At 41.9% G+C, this 20,445-nt stretch overlaps 1 protein-coding gene across 4 annotated transcripts in view; it reads left to right on the top strand.

Moving 5' to 3' along the window:
* LOC111963796 (endothelin-converting enzyme 2-like) overlaps window positions 1–20,196 on the top strand; it is a 45,316-nt gene extending 25,120 nt beyond the window's left edge. For 3 of the 4 annotated variants that reach the window (XM_023987321.2, XM_023987320.2, XM_023987319.2), the window contains exons 7-18: window positions 215–394; window positions 7,211–7,353; window positions 9,363–9,477; window positions 9,942–10,052; window positions 10,764–10,862; window positions 11,110–11,187; window positions 11,328–11,431; window positions 13,109–13,219; window positions 13,287–13,354; window positions 13,501–13,691; window positions 13,957–14,052; window positions 15,448–20,196. In XM_023987321.2, the coding sequence (XP_023843089.1) occupies window positions 215–394; window positions 7,211–7,353; window positions 9,363–9,477; window positions 9,942–10,052; window positions 10,764–10,862; window positions 11,110–11,187; window positions 11,328–11,431; window positions 13,109–13,219; window positions 13,287–13,354; window positions 13,501–13,691; window positions 13,957–14,052; window positions 15,448–15,624 (1,473 nt within the window). In that variant the 3' untranslated portion in view covers window positions 15,625–20,196. The remainder of the gene's footprint in view (window positions 1–214; window positions 395–7,210; window positions 7,354–9,362; window positions 9,478–9,941; window positions 10,053–10,763; window positions 10,863–11,109; window positions 11,188–11,327; window positions 11,432–13,108; window positions 13,220–13,286; window positions 13,355–13,500; window positions 13,692–13,956; window positions 14,053–15,447) is intronic. The other variant, XM_023987322.2, reaches the window with a different exon arrangement.
* Window positions 20,197–20,445: the final 249 nt, after the last annotated feature.

Genomic DNA, 20,445 nt, shown 5'->3' with positions numbered 1-20,445 from the left:
GGGTGGGGTCTTTGCCTATCCATGGCTGTCAAAATTAGATACTGTAACAAATCAGATTGCAAACGTGATCAATCATATCGCGTGACACAATGCACACAAATGCTGTCAGGGTGGAATAGTCCATTATTATGAACCAGTCCGTGGGTGGTTAATGACACTTGTTTCTACTTGTATGAGGAAAAACTTGGATTATATCCCCTCCCATGTGTTGAAGGCATATCTGGATTACATGGTGGAGCTGGGCCTGCTGTTGGGAGGGGATAAGAACTCCACACAGAGCCAGATGCAGCAGATCCTGGACTTTGAGACAASGCTCGCCAACATCACCATATCGCAGGACAAATGCTGCGACAAGGAGAAGATCTACCACAAGATCACCATCGCCGAGCTGCAGGTGTGTGTGCATCTGTCAGGTGGGGGTTACACAGAGAGAGAGAGAGAGGGAGAGAACATGTGAGCTTCCATGTGTGTGGGAGAGCGAGAAGAAGGTACATAAAGTGAGGTGGATTTGAGTGGACACATGCCATTGGATCAGGCTGGAAAACKTTTACTCTTCAATTATAATCTTATCACTTTTCCTCCTGTCTTTATTTGTKAAAAAATGCATGGGTTTTTCACACATCCCATCCCCCACGAAATCACCACCACCATCTGAAACCTGTGGCCTCTTCACACCTTTGTCTGTTTTCGTCCTCCTCTGAGGACTATTCTCCTCTGCTTCTCCTGCGGTCCTCTTCTTTGTTTATGAACACTGTCCTGGTCGCCAAGGTGCCTCTTGCCAAGAGCTGTTGCTAGACCTTTCTATCTCCACGGCCGCAGCAGAACTGCACATTGTCATGACGTTGCCCTGTTGGGGAGGTTTATGATCCTCATAAATACCTGTCCCCTATTTTCTCTCTCAAGTCTACAGATTTGACTCTTGGAAAGCCCTTTGTTAACATAGAGAGAGTCTGGTAACATCAAAAGGTTGGGAACGGAACCATATTTTGGTAATCCAACCAGTTGAAAATATCCGTTGGTACTTAAAGAATATGARGTCWGATCAGTTGTRGTCTGAGACATTATTACTGATGATAGGATGACATAAACTGTATCTTGGAAAGTCTTCACATGGAATTGTTGTGCAATTTAAATGTTTAAATATGAAACTATTTGTGAAAAGATTAAATGTAATTTTAGCTTCTAAATGAGAGAATTGTTTTCATAAAGTAAACTCTGCTCACTCCCGCCCAAGTGAACAGACATTGGTTGTGAACTATGAAACAGGCCCTTCTCTCCACTACAAAAGCCCATTGACGAAAATCAACCTGGTGTTCCCGATGACGTGAGGACTGCTGTCCATACGTTTAAAAGGGCTAATATCAACTACAGAACTAAGCCAACCTCGGCGTGAGCTCTGGTTGCGACTGGTTGAATGACTACAACCTAATTAACACTGTGTTCCCGGTGACGTGAGGACTGATGTCCATACGTTTAGAAGGGCYAATTTCAATGTCGAGGTGACGATCAACACGCTGGAAGGATCGACTATACCAGCCAGAATATAGCATGAGCTAATAGTATGGCAACTTGGTATGAACTTTGAACTCTTATTCACTAAAGAAGTGATACATCCTAGACGTTGAGTTAGCAGCAGCAAACGCAGAAGCAGCTGTAAACGTGGGCTAGGAAAGGACGGACAATCTCTTCAGAAAGACAGGGTACTACAACGTATCCGTTCTACCACACAACGACGGTACTACAACATATACTTTCTACCACAAGACATATTCTTCAAAGAACAAGAGAGAGCCTTCCATCTATCGAAGCACAGCTCAGTAAATATTTCTTGCATTTTCCATTTCCAAATGGACAGTTATTTAGAGTGCATACGATTCTGTATTTACGATAGCATAGCTTCATAAGGTCCGATAGAGACCAAATCCTTTTGTTCCTCAGTCTTCCCGCGCTTTCATTCAAACCCAACCCCCTTTCTTTGTGTAACCAGCCATCATATCGGTTCCGTCCGCTAGGGATGTTTTCTTGTATGACATAATTAGTCATCAATGTATGATCCATCCTGTGTATATGTAATTCTGTGATTATTTAGTAAATAAATAATTAAACCAAATTTTGTATTGCTGATTCAACTTGTTAGCCAMGGTTCGTGTAGATATCTGAACGTTGTAAGAATCTTGGTTAAGACTGAATAAGGTGACGATTAATAATTGACTGCTATTGATATAAAAGATTACCAGGTCTTTAAGAGTTTATTCGGAAGACAACAGCTCTATAAACATTATTCCGTGGTATCCCGACTTTCTAGTTAATTACATTTACATGATTAGTTTAATCAGGTAATATTAATTACAGAGAAATGATTTTATAAAATAGCATGTCATATCACTTAATCCGGCATAGCAAAGACACGACAACAGAGATGGTGAAGGGTAGYAGGAAAAGGAGGATCCTTTGTCAACAGACAGAACGAATGGACAGGCCGTTTGAGAGTCAGGAATTGAAAGTCAGCATTTGTAGGATGGGTTGAATCATTCAAATGGGTGGTAATGGGTAGATTGTGTATACCACTGACATTTTTATGTGTCATTCCACCTCAAAAAGCACAAGGAAGAATGTTCTGAAAATTGTTTGTTAGAAACGGATAAGATTAGCACTCCTGCAACAATACTTTGTTGAAATATACACTGAACAAAAGTATAAACGCAACATGCAACAATTTCAAAGATTTTACTGAGTTACAGTTCATATAAGGAAATCAGTCAATTGAAATGAATTCATTTGGTCCTAATCTATGCATTTCACATACACCTTAAGAAAAAGGTAGGGGCGTGGATCAGAACACTAGTCAGTATCTGGTGTCACCACCATTTTCCTCATGCAGCGCGACACATCTCGAGCATTCCAAACATGCTCACTGAGGGACATGTCTGAGTATGCAGGCCATGGAAGAACTGGGACATTTTCGGCTTCCAGGAATTGTGTACAGATCCTTGCGACATGGAGCTGTGCARMATCATGCTGAAARATGAGGTGATGGTGGTGGATGAATGGCAMGATAATGGGCCTCAGGATCTTGTCACGGTATCTCTGTGCATTCACATTGCCATCTATAAAATGCAATTGTGTTTGTTGTCCGTAGATTATGCCTGCCCATACCATAACCCCACCACCACCACACCGAACTACAATCGGGTCAAGACGACGAGCACGCAGATGAGCTTCCCTGAGACTGTTTCTGACCGTTTTTAAAGAAATTCTTCAGCTGTGCAAACCCACAGTGTCATCAGCTGTCCGGGTGGCTGGTCTCAGATGATCCCGCAGGTGATTTAAGCCGGATGTGGAGGTCCTGGGCTGGTGTTGTTACACGTGGTCTGCGGTTGTGAGGCCATTTGGACGTACTAGAAAATTCTCTAAAATTACATTACTCGGCTTATGGTAGAGAAATGAACATTACATTCTCTGGCAACAGCTTTGATGGACACACCAATACATCCATACTCTATACATCCTTAAAATTTTACATAAAACAGAAATGCATCGTTTAAAAAACCCCCATTTAAAACACATCCGAGTATTGTTTGATTTCATTACCTTATTCTAACAGAGCATAGTATTCAATTGCGCAAACTGGTTATTTAATTCTACCTTTACAAATATTGAATAGGGTGTTTTTTRCTTTAAAATAGTTATGTAGATGTGATATTTAGCAATAATTATAATCAAATTCATCACATACTTTTCGTTAATGGAGAATCTTGGACTATCAAAAACAAAAAGAACATCACAAGCTTGCAGATGGATGTCCTTACCAAATCCTTTACCCAAGTCCAGCCTAAGATCCACCCAGAACATAGTCACATACACACATTAGAAAAACAAATGCTCAAGTGATTGTGTCCCAAATCGACAAAATCGATATTGCTCAACTTGAGGCATAAAACCTTTAACCCTGGCAATTTGACTGGTACACTCAGCAATTCCTGCCTGGTATCGTGATGCAATAATTTCCATGGGAATGTAGAATGTTCATTCAAATGATGTCAACTGATGTGGCTCATGCAATGGAATGTCTTTTTTGTAATGTCAGTTGAGTTGAATCAACAAATCACAACACATATTTTAGCACATKATTTACTACCTGCTTTGCTCTGTGGGTACACTTGCAATGGCCGCCAGTCCATCCATTATGCCATCATTGACTTGGGGATGCCTGTTCTATTTATTATATTTCTATGGCAGCACATAGTCAGGAGTGGAGTAGAAGATTATTCTGGTTTACATTTTTTTTTTTTTTTGCTATTCGAACAGTTATTACGGTGACCGTGGTCATTTGGCTGGCCATTTACCGTCATCCAACCATGGCTGGAGGCAATTTCCACCATATTCCTCACACCAGTCCATTCCTTTTACACTTCCCCTCATGGATTAAAGCGTGCACGTTAAGGGACAAGGGTAGGGATTCGGAATGTTGCCAAAACAAACCCAAAAATCTACACTTTTTTAAGCAATGTTGAGCTGTCTAATCATATTAAATTACATATTAAATTACTCATGAAACCCACAAAGTTAGAAAATGGTAGCTATTGTGTCCGGGAGAAATCCAAACCAGTCTAATTGGAATTGAATGGCAGTAGAGGAGTAGGGGATACATTTCCTGTTTTTACTTATGCAGGAAAATAAAAGTAAGGCATGTGATATATAAGTTGTTTAATAGAATTAATATCAACCTAAAACATTGTCATATACAGTGCCGATTTTTAGAATGTAATTCTTGGTGGGCCAAAAAAAAAAAAAGAAGTGGGATGCATGCCAGCAAAGCCACTACACAACACTAAACAATACATGAATTGCACTATAACGGTGACAAACAGTGCCCACAAACTGTTAGTGCCTACATAAAGCTGTCCCCGCATCAGAGTCCCAACACCTTACCACTGCTTCACCTGGCAATCAGCGGAGCCTTGTGTGGCAGTCAAACATTTAATTCAGACTCATTTACTGCCTTTAAAAAAAACATGGCTGATATGGCTGACTTGCTAAATTAAACAAATGTGGTTTCTACTGACAACTGAGATGTACAAACTACGGCATAAGGGGACAACATACGGATAAGAGGCAATCCATGATTTCGATTAAGACATTATTGAGCAAGCTAGGATGGACGTAGTCAATATAACTATTTGTTCAGCACTTTTGAAATGTACAGCGACAGAATTCAGAACATGGTCCGTTCTTACAGGATTCTCCCTCTACACCAAGTCAGAACGGTAGGATGAATAAAGGGACCATATAAGTAGACAATGAAAGCTCTTACAAAATTCGATTACATTTCTTAAAACGGGTTATAGGCTACATGTGCACCACCAAGTCAGAACAGTAGGTGAAAATAGACCATTTTAGGGTGTGGCACATTAGGCTACTAACAGCTTACTATACAACATACACTTAGTATTACTTTCTTAGTTACAGTATACATATCTCCCTGGCATATTACATCATTTATGCAGCAGCATACAAAACATTTTTGAACTCACCTTGTTGTGCTGTGCTCACTTGAACAGGAAGGTGGCGCGGCGGTCCTTCGTGGGCAAATTTAGTCATGAAACTGTCATCAGTCTGCCATTCTCTGGATTGATAGTGCTTTCAAGACAACTGGGAACCCGAGTTCTGGATTTACAATTTCGAGTTGGATGAAAGTTCAAACGTATTTTCCCAGTCGTACCTCGTTTTCCCCCGTGTTCTCAGTAGTTTTGAACTGACTAAAGTCAGTTTTCGCGGTTGCGAGATAAGTTATGAGCACAGATGGCACAGATCATGCTTCATTGACAGCATGGCCAATGTTGAATATTTATAATTTTAAACTAGGAAAAGAGACCCTTAGACTTGGGGCCACTCCACTGAATAGCAGTCTGATTGCTTTGCAATGCTTGCAGTTAGCCACTGTCACTAATTCCTTTGAAACCACTCGTTGTTGAATTTGTGATTTCCATCTTATTGTGTAATGTTTATGTCCAATAGCCGATGAGCACTAATACGTTTTATGTGTAATTTCTCCTCATTAATTCTCTTCATAATACAAGGATTAAAAAGGATTTGCCAGTAGATTGTCGACTTGATTCATGATGACGACTGCTAGCTAAGATTTTGAAAGTCTCAGTCCAATCAAAGCTACTGTAGATATAATGTGATTTGACAATTTTATCTGTGGCCAATGACCTTGAGCCTTCTTGGATGGGCACTTCTAATGTAATGCTWTGGCAGCACCCAAGGGGCTTGAATTTTAGAGCTCTACCTTTTAGACTTTGTGGCGACGTACTGTCCCCATGAGTGACAGAACACTGAGCCAATCACYGCGCAACGCTCTGGATTTTCTGCTGGCTTGCCCCACCACCACAGAAAGCACTGAGCTAGGCTGAAACACCTGCACTGCGTTTTGGAGCTGGCTTACTCAAGGAAACAAAAAAGAGACCGTGTTTGTAGACTTTATTAACTCTTTTATTATTTAATTGTTTTACATTGTTTGCAAACTGATATGTGACACGTATTAATGCCCAAAAAAACATGCAAAACAGGCAAGCCACCCCCCCCCAATGTTTTTTATTTAAATTGTATTAATATTTTTAGCAAAGATTGTGGCTCAGCCCCACCTTCCCTGAATGACGGGTCGCCACTGGTCATATAATTAMAAATACAGTTTATGCATCTTGTATACCAATTTGCTGTATAAATAGCCTCTACYATAATATGTAAACAGGCCATAAATGTATGGATTGACTGCATTGTTCGACTGGAATATTGGTCTATTGGTAGTTAATTTGATAAATGAATGGAATCATTTCTCTGAAGCTGGCTGGCTTGCTAGCTAACAAACATACAGTGCAGCTKATTTTCAAATGAATTGTTTTAAACAATCTTATCACAGAACTGGCAAACCATGGTTGACCAACTGCCTTACCAAAATGGCTGACCTTAAAGTTAATGMCCATTCTAGTATTCTAATTCCTAAGTCCTGTGTCTGCCATCTGTTGTGCGGATCCAACAATATGCCTCATGAATTGGATCAATTGACACAATMTTGTGTGTGAAATCATGAAGTTATGTGGGACACACTCGACGTGAGGCCACGTTTGGATTCTGAAAAGGTCGTTTTTGTGGTGAACATTCCTTTTCACAAAGGTGACCTCTGACCTTTAACCTCTCTCGCCATCAGCTGCTGGCTCCGGCGGTGGACTGGCTGGACTACCTGTCCTTGGTCCTGTTCCCTCTGGACCTGAATGACACGGAGCCCGTGGTGCTCTATGCCAAGGAGTTCCTGCAGCAGGTGTCTGACCTGATCAACAAGACTGATCGCAGGTAAGGACCTGGACCGGAGCCAACCTGATCGTCCTTATCCCCCTACAGCCAAAGGTTCCGTAACAGGTCACGTGGTTATGAAGTACTACAGGCCCTTCCATAGCTGCAGGAAATAGGGATGCTGGAGGTGCTGCAGCAKCCCCTGATAAGTAATTTTTTTCTCCAAAAACATAAAAAATATATATTAAAAGAATTATTTAACTCTTGTCTAACAGACAGAAATAAAATAATTCAAAATACTACACCAGCGAGCATACTTTAGCCGCAGAGGATCAATAGCTGTAGAAGGCCACAATTTGGGCAGCATGCAGGCCAAACAGCTTGTTGCCTTGTGGCCATAGACATATAATCCCTAGAAGGATTTTGGAACCTCTAACCCTGGCAATTTGACCGWTGAACTCATGAGTACACTATCAATGGCTGCCGGTCACTTGAAATGGGAACTGCCATCTATTGGTTGTATTTATATGGTTGGTCGCGGCTGTCAGTTTGTCTTTGGCAAATTTCAAAATGCAAAAAATGTTTTGGGGGGGAAAGCAAATGCCTACTGCTGAAAAGAGATATGACTAATCTGTCTGTAGAAGCTAAAATAATAATAATTGAGTTTTCAGCGATTCAGAACAAACAGCACTGTTTTTAAAAGTAGCTRATCTMCAGATGGGCTATTGTCACTAGCGCATCGGCCATCACTGGTGAGTGTCCTAGGTTTCATAATTGGGTGAGTCAGTGCCACTGGCAAGTTTATTTAGTAGCCTGTACAGGGCATTCGGGAAAGTATTCAGACCTGTTGACTTTTTCCACATTCTGTTACATTACAGGCTTATTTTAAAAGTGATTTAAAAAATATTCTCATCAAATCTACACACAATGCACCTTAAATGACAATACATAACTATTCAGACCCATTCCTATAAGACTCGAAATTGAGCTCAGGTGTGTCCTTCCATTGATCGTTCTTGAGATGTTTCTACAACTTGATTGGAGTCTGTGGTAAATTCAATTGATTGGACATGATTTGGAAAGGCACACACCTGTTTATATAAGGTCCCACAGTTGACAGTGCATGTCAAAGCAAAAACCAAGCCATGAGATCGAAGGGATTGTCTGTAGAGCTCTGAGACAGAATTGTGTCGAGGCACAGATCTGGGGAAGGGTACCAAAACATTTCTGCAGCATTGAAGGTCCCCAAGAACACAGTGGCCTCCATCATTCTTAAATGGAAGAAGTTTGGAACCACCAAGACTCTTCCTAGAGCTGGCCGCCCGGCCAAACTGAGCACCTGGGGAGAAAGGCCTTGGTCAAGGAGGTGACCAATAACCTGATGGTCACTCTGACAGAGCTCCAGTGTTCATATAAATTGGAGTTGCTTACCAAGGAGACATTGGATGTTGGCCGAGTTACAGTTTTGACTTAAATCTATTTGAAAATCTCTGCCAAGACTTGAAAATGGCTTTCTAGCAATTATCAACAACCAACTTGACTGAGCTTGAAAAATGTTAATAAGAATAATGGGCAAATATTGTACAGTCCAGGTGTGGAAAGCTCTTAGGGACTAACCCAAAAAGTCTCACAGCTGTAATCGCTGCCAAAGGTGTTTCTAACATGTACTTTCTCAAGGGGGGTGAATCTAACAAGATATTGTTTTATTTTTAATACATTTTTATTAAATGTTAGATATTTTCTTCCACTTCAACAGAGTATTTTGTGTAGATTGTTGACCAAAAATGACAAATCTATTTTAATCACATTTTTTTTATACCACATTTTTAAGGGTGTGATACTTTCTGAAGGCACAGTACAACCAATATAKAACCTGACCATAATGTCATGGAAAAACGTCATAATAACATCCTGCAACCAGTTTTGCACTGTGGGAAAACAGTCATTGGATTGCCCTAACCAACAGGATGTTAACTGTCCATTGTTATTTGTTTGCTTATTCTTGTCACCCACTTGTCCTCGTGTTTCCTCTTCCTCCTCATCTCTCCCTGTCTCTCCCTGTCTCTCAGCCTGCTCAACAACTACATGATCTGGAACCTGGTGCAGAAGGGAGCATCCAGTCTGGACCAGCGCTTTGAGAATGCKCAGGACAAGCTGCTAGAGAGCCTGTATGGAACCAAGAAAGTGTGTTTTTTAGGTTTGAATCCTAAATGGCACCCTAATCCATATGTAGTGCACTACCCTAGACTAGGGCCCTTAYAYCCTGGTTAAAAGTAGTGCACTAGGGAATAGGGTGTCATTTGGGAGGCAACCATATTCTTACTTATGTCATTGATTAACCCTGCTTTGTGAAATACCTGGTTAGGTTCCGGTTTCCCGGACACATYTTAAGCCTWGTCCTGGACTAAAGAGCCATTTACAATGGAGATCCTCTGTCGAGCATGCTTTTTTGTACTGGACAAGGCTTGATCTGTGTCTGGGAAACCAGCACTTGCAATTTGTATGTGAGACTGTTTGGGCTCCTAGCAAGCAATGTGTGCTACCTCAACAAACTTGCAGTACACACACATTTCACATCCAAAATGATTGAGTAAACAGCTGGTGTGAGACTTGTCTGTCTGTCTSTGTGTGTGRGTGTGTTCGCTCAGCCCCGCACACCTCGATGGCAGACCTGCATTGGGAACACAGATGACACGCTCGGCTTCGCCCTGGGAGCGCTCTTTGTTAAAGCGACGTTTGATAAACACAGCAAAAAGATTGTGAGTTTTGATAGGCCACAACTGCATTTACGTCTATTCAAGCCTGTGGTGTTTTTTTTTTAACCGCATGAACAGTGTATGACTGCCCCCTAGGGGTTACCATGTGTAGTGAAACGTCATGGGGTCTCACTGTAAACTCAGCCATCATAAAATAACCCTATTTGCTAGCACTTTATTATAATAAGCTATTTGAAATTCTTATCAATGTTTATGAATGCCTATAAATGCTTTGTATAATGTTATAAATGCTTATGAATTGTAACATTAATAATGCTGATCGCTTATGCTAATTTCTTATAAATGTTTACAATTAATGAAATACTAATTTAGTAATAGTTCCCTGTCCTGTAGAGGGGAGGGAGATATATAGAGTGATAAAGAAGAGACAAATTGGACTATTAAATGGAGAGGTTGTTATTGGGTAGAGAAAAGAGGGGCAAGTAGAAGAGGGAGACATGGAAGCGGAGAGGCACAGTGAGGCAACTGGCAAGGGGGTTATAGACTATCACGCACAATTTGTTCATCTTTTTAGTGGTTACGTATTTCTATCAAAAATGTCCTTATGTTTGAGGGATGGGCTGGTTTCGGATTGCCGTGGGTATTTCATTACACATCAGAGTCTAATTTGTAGAAGAAGGATCTATTCCATCTTTCTTCCTCCTTACATTTAATGCATGTCTCAAATCAAATCAAATCTCACCCCGCTATCAGGTCGAGGGGATGATCAATGAGATCCGTGCTGCGTTCAAAGATGCTCTGGATCACATCGAGTGGATGGACAAACAGACGCGGATGGCAGCCAAAGACAAGGTCAGAGATGATGTCACCTATTGGATAGGCTATGTATGGTTGCCACAGGGTATCGTGTGTGTGTGCGTTCCTGCGTGTGTGTAAGAGGACAGGGAAGGGAGTATTATAGGGTTAAAGGTTATAATACAGTAGTTTGAATAGACAGCCCTCTTTGTTTAGATCTCCAGATAATGGAAATAGGAGGTTTTCCGGCCCTATTCCTCCATCTTGCCCTCTCTCTTATCCACTTTGTCCCCCTGATATTTAGGCGGACACCATCTACAACATGATTGGATTCCCTGACTTTATCCTGGACCCCAAAGAACTGGATGATGTTTATGACTGGGTGAGTGGGTGCCTTTTTTTGTTCAGTTGTCATGATTGATGAGTTGACGGTCAAATTACAAGGGCCCTGTAGATCAGTGAGTCATTATTTCTCTTTCTCTCTCTGTCTTCCTTTGRCTGTATATCCATCTCTGTCCACAGTATGACGTCTCAGAAGACAACTTTTTCCAGAACACGCTCAACTTCTACAACTTCTCCGCCAGGGTGATGGCCGATCATCTCCGCAAGCCACCCAACAGCGACCAGTGAGTCATGATCACCACCATCACTATATCTCAGTGCATATTTGTACTGTAAATTAACTTGATTCTTGACCTCAACCAGGATTGGGTAGGTTACTTTCTCAATGTAATCCGTTAGTTACTAGTTACCCGTCAAATTGTAATCKGTATTGTTACTTTTGGATTACTTTCCCCTTAAACTTCATTAGAAGAAGGCAAATAGGATCCATCAAACGCATTTGCCGTGTCATCATAATGGTCTCTGACTTGTGGTCAGACCTGCTAAGGTGGAACGAATTTAAACTTGCGCCTTTTATCAATACTGAATTGAATGTCAGTAGCTAGGTTTCCATCCAATTAGACAGATTTTCATGTGAATTTTCTAAAAACCACATAAAAACAATATGCACATTTTCCCACCGGAGATGTTTCCATCAAATTGACTTGTTGCAGGTAAAAGGCTGTGCGAGATGACGTAGGGCACATGAAATAACTTTTGCAGTTTAAATTCCCATAACCCAAATTTAAAAAAAATACAAGTTAAATGGGTTTCCATCGCATTTTTAACTCTACTGAACGGTTTTCTAACAAACATTTTTGCGTTATATAGCGAGTGTGCACACTCTGGGATTGGCACGTGCACTGTAGCCAATAGCTCTGGCTAGACCGCACATATAGTTTACATGATGAGATTATTGTTATGTTGTTACAGATTATCATGTCACCAGAATAAGATCATCAATATTTATTGGAAAAGAGCATCAAGCTCATCTTGAACTTTCACCACCCTGTGAAGTTCATCATCATTTAATGATGCACTATGCAGGAATCGCTCCGCCATTTCCTGGTTGCTAAAACTCTAATAGTTTGCCTAGTTTCAGTTTGTGACAAGATAAGCTAGTATAGTGTAGAGAATCATTGTACCATCTAAACCACTGTGAAATATATTTTCTTTAACCAATTATATGTTTCAGCTGTTTTGAAGCTGGTGTACAAAACATAAAGTAAAAGACACAAAAACAAAATTTAAGAATGGGAAGCATAGAAATAGCCCCCCAAGAACAGATCTATCGCATTTTAGACTTGCTTTCAAGTTGAATGATAGATCTATAACTCCCATTTCTATGTGAATTTTGGTCAAATCGCCAAAAAAGGTACATATTGCTACTTTAATCTGTAACCTAATAAACTCCATGCTTTACTGATGAGTTGTAGTGGGAGGACTCCAAGTTTACTTCGATATGATGGTTATTATATCAATATTTGCTAGGAGGGGAGGCCATTTTACCAACACATAAAGATCCCACCTTGTCTAGTGTATTTTCTTTCTCCATCAGGCCTGTCATTTTTTATCCGACATGTACTTTACTACCACAAAAAACTAAACCTTCCTAGAGAGAACTGAAAGGTGTCCTAATGTATTTTCTCTCTCTCGCTAACATCCTTTCTAAATGCAAAAGTAATTAAAAAAGTAATCATCCAGTTTATCAAAAGTATTTGTAATCTGATTACTTAAAAAAAAAAAAAATGTGTTTGATAATCTCATGGAGAAAATCCAAATAGCACTCAATTCCCTATATAAAACAAAACCCCACATACTATACAACTCCATCCATTCCATTCCAGAAATGACTATGAGCTGTCTCTCATGAGCCTCAACTGGTTTGCTCTCTTACACTAGTCTCCGCCACCTCCCCCTAGATGGAGTATGACCCCTCCCACAGTCAACGCCTACTACATGCCCAACAAGAATGGAATTGTCTTCCCAGCTGGAATCCTTCAGGCACCCTTTTACGCCCAGCATCACCCCAAGTGAGTGTGTGCGTATGAGTGTGTGCGTGTGTGCTTGCATTTCTGACCCCATGTGAACTCTCTGCAGAGCACTGAACTTCGGGGGGATCGGAGTGGTGATGGGACACGAACTCACTCATGCCTTTGGTGTCCAGGGTTAGTGTCCACCTTTAACTTACACTCCACAGAACTCATAAACACACCCACAGACCAACACACACCGCGCGGCATGTATACATATACTGTACATGATCGCTAGGTGTGCTTTAAAAAAAAAATACATATTTGTATTCCTTAATCAGGCAGGGAATACGACAAAGACGGGAACCTTCGGCCATGGTGGCAAAATTCCTCTGTGGACGCATTTAAGAATCTCACGGAATGCATGGTAGAGCAGTACAACGGGTTTACCATCAATGGGACGCATATCAATGGCAAGCAGACGCTGGAAGAGAACATTGCTGACAACGGAGGCCTAAAGGCAGCCTATAATGTGAGTGGGTCTCCCTACTTGATAACACATTAGATTTAGCTGCTCACATGTCTGTCTAGTAACCTCCCTAATCACTGTAGTAAATCTGAACTGTTGTGATGGGCTTGAGTGGTTATTGCCCAAATCCATTGCTATGTAATTCTAAGGCAATTACATAGTTACTGCTATGTAACATGTTACTAAGATGTTACCACACAGGACTTATTATACTATACTGTGTGGTAGTTAATGTTTCTATAGCAATGGTGTTTTCTGTTGTGTTCAGGCGTACCAGGCATGGGTGCAGGAGAACGGTGAGGAGAAGAGGCTGCCGGCGGTCAACCTGACCAATGACCAACTGTTCTTTGTGGGATTCGCCCAGGTGGGTCATGGGAGTGTCAACAGAATACATTGCACACATCCTGATGTAGTTCAAGTCAAATACACTACATGACCAAAAATATGTGGACACCTGTTCGTCGAACATCTCATTCCAAAATCATGGGCATTAATATGGCGTTGGACCCTCCTTTGCTGCTATAACAGCCTCCACTCTTCTGGGAAGGCTTTTCACTAGATGTTGGAACATTCCTGCGGGGACTTGCTTCCATTCAGCCACGACCATTAGTGAGGCCGGCCACTGATGTTGGGCGATTAGGCTTTGCTTGCGGTAGGTGCTCCAATTCATCGCAAAGGTGTTCGAAGGGGTTGAGGTCAGGGCTCTGTGCAGGCTAGTCAAGTTCTTCCTCTGTGCAGGCTAGTCAAGTGGTTCTCGACAAACCATTTCTGTATGGACCTCGCTTTGCATGGGAGCATTGTCATGCTGAAACAGGATCTTCCCCAAACTGTTGCAACAAAGTTGGAAGCACATAATCGTCTAGAATGTCATTGTCTGCTATAGTATTAAGATTTCCCTTCACTGGAAGGGGCCTAGCCCGAACCATGAAAAACAGTCCCAGACCATTATTATTCCTCCACCAAACTTTACAGTTGGCACTATGCGTTCGGGCATGTAGAGTTCTCTTGGCACCCGCCAAACCCAGATTCGTCCGTCAGATTGCCAGATGGTGAAGCGTGATTCATCACTCCAGAGGACACGTCTCCACTGCTCCAGAGTCCAATGGCAGCGAGCTTTACACCACTCCAGCCGACGCTTGGCATTGCGCATGGTGATCTCAGACTTGTGTGTGGCTGCTCGTCCACTGAAACCCATTTCATGAAGCTCCAGACGAACAGTTCTTGTGCTGACATTGTTCCAGATACAGTTTGGAACTCTGTGGTAAAGACAGACTATTTGTACCCACTTCAGCACTCGGCGGTCCCGTCCTGTGAGCTTGTGTGGCCTACCTCTTCGCGGCGGAGCCGTTGTTCCTCCTAGACGTTTCCACTTCACAATAACAGCACTTACAGTTGACCGGGGCAGCTCTAGCAGGGTGGAAATTTCACAAACTGACTTGTTGGAAAGGTGGCGTCCTATGACAGACGTTGAAAGTCACTGAGCTCTTCAGTAAGGCCATTCTACTGCCAATGTTTGCCATTGTAAAAGTTTTTCCTAGTCAGATCCTGCTCAGGATGAATTTCTGGCCCTGCTTCATGAAATAAGACATGGGGGTGAATGTATTTTGGGGTGGTAGTAAGAGTGGACTATTACAACTACTGTTTGAGAGAAGTGTCAACCAAACTGAGTCCAAATGAATGAATTATACACAACAGTTGGAAACACAGAGAGGAACACTAGCTACTGTCTGACTTATCTGGGGATCCTCTCTTCTCTCAGGTGTGGTGTTCCGTGCGAACCCCGGAGAGTGCCCACGAGGGACTCATGACAGACCCCCACAGCCCCCCAAAGTACCGCGTCATCGGCACCCTCTCCAACTCGCCAGCCTTTGCAGAGCACTTCCAGTGCACCGCTGGCTCCCCGATGAACTCTGGTCACCGCTGCACAGTGTGGTAGGGCCTGGCAGAACAACAGGGGGGGCGCTGTCTGTGGAGTGCATTGAGAACCAAGAGGAGGAGGAGTTGATCTCTGCATTGAACCTTTTTTCCTATTTTATTCTTTGTACATAATGATGGACTACCAGTGGTTTGTGAGTAGAGCAGGACAGACTCCAGGTTAGCGAGAGGGAGGCGTGTTGATAGAAAGGTTGTCGTCTGCTGATGTATGTGTAATTCCAGTGTTAGGGGATGGTATTTTTCCTATTTTTCCACGCCCCAGTCTCCCACACCGGTGGGGCACAAAGACACGTTTTATTTAGTGTTGGCTGCACTTAGTAGGGGGCCGGGGAGGAGGAGCCATTAGGGGATGTCTGTCCACACCCCTTTCTCTATGCTTCCGGGTCATAGCTGTCCTCGCTGTGTGCCCTGTTTACAATTTGAAACCGGATCCCTCTTTCGACTGAGGGATCTCCCTGAAACCACTATGACCTCACAGGAAGTGCTCGTCTCCCTCTGTGACCTCGCAGGAAGTGCAGGAACTTCACTCTGACATCCCATGATGGAGGTTCAGCTGCCTTTGTGACCTCACAGGAAATCCAGAAACGTCGCTGTGTTTGGACGTTGCATATGGTTTCATCTCGATTGACATCTATATTCCCTATATAGTATACACAAATGTACTATTAGGGCCCGGATGCTACCAGTATTTCAATAATCGTTAATATCGGGGAAAGGAAACAAAACACAAAGCGGATTTAACTTCTTTAGGGAAAACAGCCCTGATGGAAACAAACATCATGTTATCCAGAGTGAAATGTTTTTATTTTCCAAGCTATAGCACACAATATTGTACATACAGATTGGTTTCAAAGGACCAAAGAGATGGGGTCTGCTTCGTGTTTTCATTTTTGCCAGTCTCGTCCCGGCCCTATGCAGTATATGTGTGGCTCTGGTAAATAGTAGTTCCCTATATGGGGTGTCATTTAAATAGGGTGAAATTTGAGATGGCGCCATATAGACTCACTTCTCCTTTTTCTGTTGCATCACAGAAAGTGCACTGGCTTCAGTGACATCACAATGAATCCCCCAGCAGGGGTGTGGGATCTTAATACTTTAAAATGGCCTCCCCTCCTATTTACCATGTTCTACTACTGGACAGATGGAAGCGCGACGAAGCCTACTGATAACCCTTGCCAACATATTGCTTTTAGTTATCCCATTTCTTAAAGATTGTTGGCGAGCATTTTGAGTACGTAGGAAAGGGTACTTAGAAAAAGTGCCAATGCCCCTAGACGCCCATCTTGGTTCATCCAACCACAAGATCGGCAGAGCTCCCTCTGGGACCTGTAGTGTGCTGGACTATCTGTGACTCCGGTTGTAGGGACGATCACCACTTGCTTATCTGTGTGTTGTAGTTGTTATTGGCATATTCTGAAGTTGACAGAGTTGAAATGAGATACACATCTTTAAAACTGCCTTTTGTCAAAGATGTATTTTTGTTCCTTGTGTCCAGTTTGATTCTTTGTTTCTCTGTATGCTAAGGGAGTGTATTTCAGTGTGTGTGTGTGTGTGCATGAGCAGCCTTAGCAGCTTGTTTGATATTTACTGTGTTTAATCTATCAGCTTCATTGCGAAAGGATAGTGTGTGTATGAGTGTGTGTGTGTGCGCGTGCGTGAGCGAGGTATGCATGTTTGTCTGTGTATGTATGTGTGCAGATTGCTTTGATACACCATCCCTACTTACGTTGAACTATCAACAATGTCAAGTCTGCTGCAGTGATTTTACGTCGCATTCCCCCCAAAATACTAATTTGAAATGAATGGATATGTTGAAGGGATATGTTCCTAAATAACTTATTGTTTGTACACACTCCACTCCAAAGTACTGCAGGGTGTGAGGCAGGGTGTGTACAGGATTCGTAATCGGGTTACTGCTGGACTCTTGTTCAATTAAACTATGTCACTGTTTTATCTCCCGTCAGCCACTTTATGTACTAGTCCCACATAGTGCTCTCTGCTCCTGTCTGCACCTTGCAAATTTGTTTCACTACAAGACATGGAGATGTGTCATGACTCATGACCATAGGAGTACTGCACCTCACCACACTCTACCCGATACAGGACAATCCCATTGTCTTCCGACAGGTGGCGCCACTCAAACTCAACACCAGTCCTTCAATGCAGATGGAGTTGCGCCATCTAATGTGAGACAAGGAGGTGAACCAATCAGGGTCAGTTGCTATTGGCTGCTTTTACATTTCAATGTCGCGATCGGAGAACCTCCTGAACTGCCGGTTTGCAGAGCCATAGAAAGAGAACGTTTCGGGGGGAAATCAGCTGTTCAATTTCACAACAATAAAGAACACCATGATGCGTCCATCTAATTCACGATAACGGTCACGTTCGCGCATTTTGTGAAATGAAATATCTAACAAGAGTTAGAAATGTGTTGTGTACAATAGACATAGCTAGCTATCTGAGCGTTGTGCCCATGGAGATGCAGTGAGCTCCAAAAGTATTGGACAGTGAAATAGTTTTGGTTGTTCTGGCTCTGTACTTCAGCAATTTGGATTTGAAGTGACACAATGACTGTGCTTTACGTGCAGTCTGTCAGCTTTAACTTGAGGGTATTTTCATCCATGTCGGAAGAACCGTTTAGAATTTACAACACTTTTTGTACGTAGTCCCTCAATTTTAGGAGACCAAAAGTTTTGGGACAAATTCACTTGTGTGTATTAGAGTAGAAAAAAAGTGAAGTATTTGGTCTCTCATTCATAGCACACAATGACTACATCAAGCTTGTGACTCTAAAAAGTTGTTGGATGCATTTTCTCTTTTTTGTGTGTTTGAGATTATTTTGTGCTCAATAGAAATTAATGGATATTTGTGCGTCTAACTTTCTCACAAGTCATTATTCACGATTCATTCAGGACTATCTGTAATCATGGTAGCACCCACATAACGTTGAATTGTTTAGAAACATATTATATTCTTATTTACAGTAAAAGTGGCTCCAAAATGACAATAGATTATTTACCATAAATTTATATTGGGCACAAAATAAAAACAGCAAATGCATCCAACAAGCTTTTAGAGTCACAAGCTTGATGTAGTCATTGTTTGCTATGAATATGGGACCAAATACTTCTCCCAATACTTTTGGTCTCCTAAAATTGGGGTACAATAAGTGCTGTAATTTCTAAATGGTTCACCCGATATAGTTGACAATACCCTCAAATTTAAAGGTGAGGGTCTGCACTTTAACCTCATTCAAATCCAAAGTGCTGGCGTAGAGCCAAAACAACAAAAAATGTGTCACTGTCCCAAGACTTTTGGAGCTCACTGTAGACAGAGGACTCGTCTTTGTATCTGTGCCATTATAGCGTCTGTGACAGCTTTGGAAGCATCTCCATTTTGAAGAGGTCACTTCTCTTCTTCACGATTGGCTGATGACCCAGTTGCACATGACTCCAACAGGGTCACTAGGAAGGATCAGCCAATGAAGTTGGAAGTCGCACCCAGTTGACTACATTTAAAATGGTAAAAGCCCTCAATGGTGCTACCCATGCTAATTTGACCAGAAGTGTGACAAGGGCATTACAGCCTGGCGAAGAGAGCGAAATCATTTATCTTACTTAGTCCTTTTCATTCCTATGTGGAACATTATGCTTCCACAAACAAACTCCACCTCTACAAGCTACCGGCTRAGCGGACCACATTTCTGGGAGATTGTTGAAATTGAAAAGTCAGCATAACTTTACTTTAGGGATTTTTAAGGCACATTGTTGAGCCCTGATTTAGTAGAAACAGGGCTGATTTTAACTAAACCACCAGGGTTGTGTTCATTAGGGCACGCAACAGAAAACGTTTAAAATGTTTTGCAACTGAAAATGAGCAATCCTTATTGACACGTCCAAAAAACGCCCTCCTTGTTTGAGTCCGTTTTGTTCCATTTGGTGCCTAATGAACATTGTCCTGTCAGTCAGCACCTGCCTAGCAACCTGCTACCACCTCTCCACATCTCTGTGAGCAACAAATAAGGCAGTCTGCTAACCTTTCAAGCGATCTCTGTATGAAAACCCCTCTTAGGACAGGGACAGTACATGCATACAGCCGGCAGTCACTTTTGTGTCTTAAGTATGTCATTGTCAATGTGCAGTGTTCTAGATGCCAGACTCCTATTCGCCTGTGGCTGTGGAGCAGACTGGCCGCTCAGCTCATGTCACTGTACTCCAGCCAGGGTTGGGGTAGATTCCATTTCAATTATGTTGAATCAGGAAGTAGACTGAAATTCAAATTTTTCCCCATAGAAAAGCATTGAGGAGAATTGGAATTAGAATTTCAGTTTATTGACTGACTAGAAATGGAATTGACTCAGACCCTGCTATACAATGGAATGGAAATGACCCCAACCATTCTGCAGTATTTATTTTGCTTTGGGGTTTTTAGTTTATTTTGTTCTTTTTATAAAGGCAAATTGGCCAATTCTATCTTGTATCGGGAGACCCTGCCCCACCTATAGTGCAACATTCTGCTCTAGTACAAGACTGTAAACAAAACATTTTTTACTGAAATAAAGGAGACCTGTATAAAAAAGTGGTAATTTTATGTCTTCGTGATTGTTTAACATAAGTATGAAATCTTACCCTGAAATCTTTCCAATTTAAAAGTCTCTGCAAGTATGCCTTACTACTTGATGTAAGCATGTATAATAAATACGATATGCTGGTAATAAATGAGTTCATTTATTACCAGCATATCGTATTTATTATACATGCTTACATCAAGTAGTAAGGCATACCTGCAGAGACTTTTAAATTGGAATATCAGTTTGTCTGGA

This window comes from Salvelinus sp. IW2-2015, linkage group LG5, assembly GCF_002910315.2.
Source record: "Salvelinus sp. IW2-2015 linkage group LG5, ASM291031v2, whole genome shotgun sequence".
In the NCBI taxonomy this organism is placed as follows: domain Eukaryota; kingdom Metazoa; phylum Chordata; class Actinopteri; order Salmoniformes; family Salmonidae; genus Salvelinus; species Salvelinus sp. IW2-2015.
This window is presented reverse-complemented; position numbering and strand designations above follow the sequence as displayed.